The 6,000-nt window shown below is 39.0% G+C and overlaps 1 protein-coding gene across 2 annotated transcripts in view; it reads left to right on the plus strand.

Annotated features, from left to right (window-relative positions):
* Positions 1 to 5,214, plus strand: part of LOC145349861 (cyclin-dependent kinase 2-like) — a 39,038-nt gene extending 33,824 nt beyond the window's left edge. For both annotated transcript variants that reach the window (XM_080198464.1, XM_080198465.1), the window contains 2 exons: positions 1,797 to 2,000; positions 4,362 to 5,214. In XM_080198464.1, the coding sequence (XP_080054590.1) occupies positions 1,797 to 2,000; positions 4,362 to 4,466 (309 nt within the window). In that variant the 3' untranslated portion in view covers positions 4,467 to 5,214. The remainder of the gene's footprint in view (positions 1 to 1,796; positions 2,001 to 4,361) is intronic.
* Positions 5,215 to 6,000: the final 786 nt, after the last annotated feature.

Below are 6,000 nucleotides of genomic sequence, written 5' to 3' on the forward strand. Positions count from 1 at the left end.
TAGACAGAGTGAATGGATGGGAGGCTGGTTTGAGTGATGGACTGGGCTTTGTTCATGACTCTTTGTAGTTTTTGCGGTCTTGGACTGAGCAGGAGCCATACCAAGCCGTGATATATCCCAAACGAATGCTTTCTATGATATATTTGTAAAAGTGAGAGTTGTAGAGGATATGCCAAATTTCCTTAGCCTCCTGAGAAAGCAGAGGCGTTTTTAGCTATAGCATTGGCATGGAGGGATCAGGACAGGTTGTTGGTGATCTGGACACTTGGAAACTTTAAACTCGCGACCATTTCTACTTGTCTTCATTCTCGTAGACGGGGACATATCCTCCACTACATTTCCTGAAGTCGATGACTATCTTTTTTTGTTGACATTGAGGGAGAGATTATTATTGTCACTCCAGTTCGCCAGACTCTCTATCTCTTTGCTGTACTCTGTCTCATCATTGTTTGAAATCCGACCCACTATGGTGGTGTCATCAGCAAACTTGAAAATCGAGTTGGAGGGGAATTTGGTCTTAGTTGCATAAGGAGTATATTAAGGGGCTGAGGATGCAGCCTTGTGGGGCATCAGTGTTGGAGATGATCATGAAGAAGGTGTTCTTGCCTACCGTTACTGATTGCAGTCTGTAGGTTAGGAAGTTCAGGAACCAGTCGCAGAGGGAGGAGTCAAGCCCCAGGCCACAGAGTTTAGAAATGAGTTTTGTAGGAATAATGGTGTTGAAGGCTGAGCTGTAGTCAATAAAAAGGAGTCTGACATAAGTGTCTTTGTTATCTAGGTGTTCCGGGGTGAGTGTAGGGCCAGAGAGATCGCATCTACTATGGATCTGTTGCAGTGATAGGCGAATTGTAGTGGATCCAGGCAATCTGGGAGGCCAGAATTGATTTGTGCCATGACTATCCTTTCAAAGCACTTCATAATAATGGATGTCCGAGCCACCAGACGATAATCATTAAGGCACACTGCCTGGTTTTCCTTTGGTACCGGGATGATGGTCGGTTGTCTTCTTGAAGCAGATAGGGACCTCAGATTGGTGTAAAGAGAGGTTGAAGATGTTTCCAAATACCCCCACCAGCTGGTCTGTGCAGCAGTGTGTACCATCTACAAGATGCACTGCAGAAACTCATCAAAACTCCTCAGACAGCACCTTCCAAATCCACAATTACTACTATCTAGAAGGACAAAGACAGCAGATGCCTGGGAACATCACCCCCTAGAAGTACTCACCATCCTAACCTGGAAATATGTTACCATTCCTTCGCTTTTGCTGGATCAAAATCCTGGAACTCCCATCCTAACAGCACTGTGAGCATAGCTACACCACTTGGACTGCAGCAGTTGAAAAAGGCAGGTCACCACCACTTCTCAAAAGCAATTAAGAATGGGCAATAAATGCTGGCCTAGCCAGCAATGTCCACATTCAAAGAATAACTATGAAGGATGGAGTTTAGGGAGCTTGAATGGAGTGGAAAAAGCAAGGTTTCCTCTACTTGAAAACATTCTGATGGCAGCTATTAAAATTGCTGATGGATATTAACTAAAGACAATCTAGACTCAGCTATAGTGGTTTGTGGTCAAATAGCCTGTTGATATCTGTGCAATCTTGCATGTGTAGGACAATCATTTGGATGAAGCAATTTGGTGCTGTTGGAACCCTTGAAACTGTACACCAACATAATTTATCAATTTCAACAGAAAGAGTAAATGGAGGGGAAAAGATGCAATATAATTTAATAAATCTATGCCCAACAAACAGTCAACTGTATAATTTATGCGAATTCTTTCTTCAATTAAAGGTCACAAGAAAACCTTTGTTTCCTGGAGACTCTGAGATTGATCAGCTTTTCAGGATTTTTCGCACACTTGGTACACCAAATGAGTCTGTGTGGCCTGGAGTTAGGCAGCTACCTGACTATAAAGCAAACTTCCCTCGGTGGCTCAGACAGGATTTCAATAAGATACTACCCAATCTGGACATAGATGGCAAAGACCTACTGATGGTTGGTAATATATACCAATGAATCACTTTTTTTTTAATTTCAAAAATGTACTTTTAGCATTACATAAAGTTCAAGACAGTATGGTTATTTTCAGTGCAGTATCTGGCGCTCTGAGGTGCCTCACTACACTTAAGATTACAGGTTATATTTCCAATATACATTCCTTGTCAGTTGTACAGTCCATAGGTTCTATCCTTGGTGTTCAATGGCAAGAGGGCCATGAACTGGCCTTTCCCAATCAAACCATTGTGATAGCTGCCCCAAGCTTTAGTGCATCCTAGATGTTGGAGTGTGCCAGTCTTTAACGCACTGTTGTGTGGCCAGCTCCTTGCACTGGAAGCCCAGCAAATTTTGGGCAGACAGAAGTGTGTCTTTCACTGAACTAATGGTTCTCCAACAGCACTTAATATTTGTTTCAATGTGTATTCCTGGGAATAGCCCATAGAACAAAAAATCCTTTATTACGGAGTAAATCATACAGCATATATATTTGTAAAGTAGCATGCCAAAATTTAAGGGATTTGTTTGTATCAGTACCCTATTACAATGCTGCAAACATAGCGTAGATGTCAGCATCTAACGTCTGAAGATCCTTCCACAAATGGGGGTCAACTTGTACGCTGAGTATAACAAGGAACAGTTGGCATGGATATGTGCGGTTGTCATCTTTGTCATTCACCACGTGGAGTCTGCTCTGTATGGGCGTGCCATAAATTCCACTACATCTTCACAACATAATCCTTATTACCTCTGATACCTTTCACCCCGTTCTAAGTTACCGTTAAATAAAACATCCATTTGTGGGATGAAAAATTGAGGCTGGCTATTAATGCAAGTGTAGCATGTCATAGCTGAGAAAGGAGAGAATGAGTTACACACCAAGTATGTGTAAAAACATGATTTTGGGACTGGAAAATGGGGTTGTCTCATGTGCTAGATCAGCTACTACCGTGTAATCACAGTAATTTTTTTGTGGTAGTTTGACCAGATGGTCTGACATGCTGAATTAAGGCTCCAGTCTCCAGGGGCATTGAATTACAACACTGCTACTTCATGTCATTCAGTGCTGTAAATTACAGAAAGATTTCACTTATAAGAGCTGAGTAAAAGAGCAGAGCCACAAAGAGATTCAGATATGCTAATCTTTAAAAGTGGGATGTCTATTTTATAAAGATATACAAAAAGGCAGATGAGATCCTAAGTTTTATGAGCAGGGCTGATTTTGACTTTGTGTGATAGCGTAAATTGGTGATAGTGAATTGGCTGTCCATTGAATCACAGTTAAAACCTGCCCCATTGACTACAAAAGAAATGATCTTGATCTTCTGCAGTGTTCTGACTAACACCCACATCCATGAGCCTTCGCATTGTGAAGCCACTTCCTCATCATGGGCAGGCTGATGTTCATTTGTGTTTCCCTCACTCCACTCAAAAATTGCAAACTGCCCCTCAATAAGCTGATAATTGGTGAATTTGTCAAATGACAAACCCACCATTTTCAGATGACTTGCTGCTTATTGTTTACAAAATTGCAGTCTGTCAGAACCACATTGGGAACTAGTCATGCCTCCGCAACCCAATTTTTTCTTGGGAGACATTACAGTCTCTGTTCCAACCTCTACCATTCTATGAAAATTTGTTCTGAGGTCTGTACATTAAAATGCAAAATATATATACCTATCCATATAAATATACTCCACTGGTTATTGGAAAGAGCTGCAATCTGCAAGAATTGCAATCAGCATTACTCAATTTGGAAACCAAAGAATAAAGTTCTTGTATATTTGTGAGAGAGACAAAATGCCCTTGGAGAAAGCTGTATGGTTTTTCTTCTTACTGCTTCAAGCACAGTGTAATTCTTCGAATGGCTTTTGAATATAGATAAACTTCAACAGTGAAATATTTCCAGTATCCAGTTTATTCTGACCATATAACTAGATAAAAAGCACATATTTTAGCAAATTCAGAAGAGTCTTTCTTGATTGTTAAAACCACAATCTGAATATCAGCCTGGTTAGATTCAGTTGAAAAGCATTTTGGTTTTTTTTATTTCCTATTGTCAGGTTGCTTGCCAGCAGTTCTTCCTGCGGTTTTTCAGATAATTCATTAATGAGTTCAGATTTAATTAACAACAGGCTGACTTTGCTCTGGGAATTCTAGATGTAATAAGTTATTTTTGTCATTGCTTAACATAAACTCGAGTTGCATATTATATTCTTGGGTATCAGCGAGCTCTATGCAGACTTGTTATACATTGGTTAATAATTTCTTAATTATTATTCAAACACTGGCAGTATTTCTGTCACCTTTAGTGACCAACCTGGGAGGTAAAATTTTAAAACCTTTCCTTTTTATTCATAGCAAATGCTCCAGTATGATCCCAACAAGCGGATTTCTGCAAAAGTTGCAATAAGTCATCGATTTTTCCGTGATGTCACTATTCAACTACCACATTTACAGCTGTAAATATTTGATGGAATTCATTTGGATGATGAAGGAAGCATCTCAGTTTTCTTGTTTTTTTTTTCATTTCCATTTTAATGAGTTATTTTCCAAGCTATACAGCTGTTTATCAGAAGTTGGAAAATTGTATTTATAGAGTATTTTAACTCTGAAGGTGATGATATGTAAAGATATATATTAGGCACAATACTTCAAATTCTGTTGTAGATTATTACAAATTCTACAAAACTTGAATCTGTTTTTATATTTGAAATTCCTTTTTTTGTACAAATGTTGAAATATCATAAGGGAGTAATTGATACTTTACAACAGATTTAAATCAGTATGGAATACAGGAATTATAAAGAAGTGTTTTTCACAAATTACCTTATTGAGATTTTACAGTTTGTAGTAATTTTAATTTTGTGTTTTTTGTTCCCCCATTACATGTATTTCATGGTAGCTTGATATGGAGGTAGACTGCTGAACCTTAAATTGAAAGACCTGATCTTAATCTCACTGACATTCAAACTGATTTTGTTGTCAATGGACAAGCTTTCCCAGTTCTTTCATGAGCTTCCCAGGCTTTCCTGGGGAAACAACCAAAGGTGGGTGGGGGAAATTTGATAGCATATTTCTCTTACTTAATTAAAAACTTACTTAACACTGATTTCAACATCAAACAACAAAATAAAAGTACTGTATTTAATTAAACACATAGGTTGCTAATGTTTCACTCCACCTTTCATAGTCCAATTCCAATTTAAGAAAATAGACAATATTCCCTAGTGGTGTTGAAGTTGTCTTGGATAAATGAATAGTTCAGTGAATAAATGCATCACCTAATTGCATATGGAGCCACAGATTAGGAAAATGCAGGGTTTCATCTGAATTCTATGTTACGTTAAATTATTTAAATAAATAAAATGTAAAATTTTATTTGTGGGACATGGGCACCACTGGCTGGGCCAGCATTTATTGCCCACCCCTAATTGTCCTTGAGAAGGTGGTGATGAGCTGCTATTTTGAGCGATAGCAGTATACCTAACAGTGCTGTTAAGGAGGGAGTTCCAGGATTTTAACCCAGTGACAGTGAAGGAACAACGATATATCTCCAAGTCAGGATAGCGAATGGCCTGGAGTGGAACTTGCAGGGAGTATTGTAGTGGGGATATTCCACTTGACCCTATAGATTCTAAGACCAGGGAAAGGAGATATCCATTCGGATTCTTGCTCCTGTTCTCTGTCCATTATTTCAAAGTAAGAGGTTTCACAATACCAGATTGAAGTTCAACAGGTTTATTTGGTAGCAAAAGCCACTAGCTTTCGGAGTGCTGCTCCTTCATCAGGTAAGTGGGAGTTGAGTTCACAAACAGGGCATATAAAGACGCAAACTCAATTTACAAATAATGGTTGGAATGTGAGTCTTTAGAGGTAATCAAGTCTTAAAGATACAGACAATGTGAGTGCAGAGAGGGTTAAGCACAGGTCAAAGAGATATGTATTGTTTCCAGCTGGGACAGTTTGTGAGATTTTGCAAGCCCAGGCAAGTCATGGG

The sequence above is a fragment of the Carcharhinus amblyrhynchos genome, chromosome 11 (assembly GCF_965287045.1).
Source record: "Carcharhinus amblyrhynchos chromosome 11, sCarAmb.v2.hapA, whole genome shotgun sequence".
NCBI lineage: Eukaryota > Metazoa > Chordata > Chondrichthyes > Carcharhiniformes > Carcharhinidae > Carcharhinus > Carcharhinus amblyrhynchos.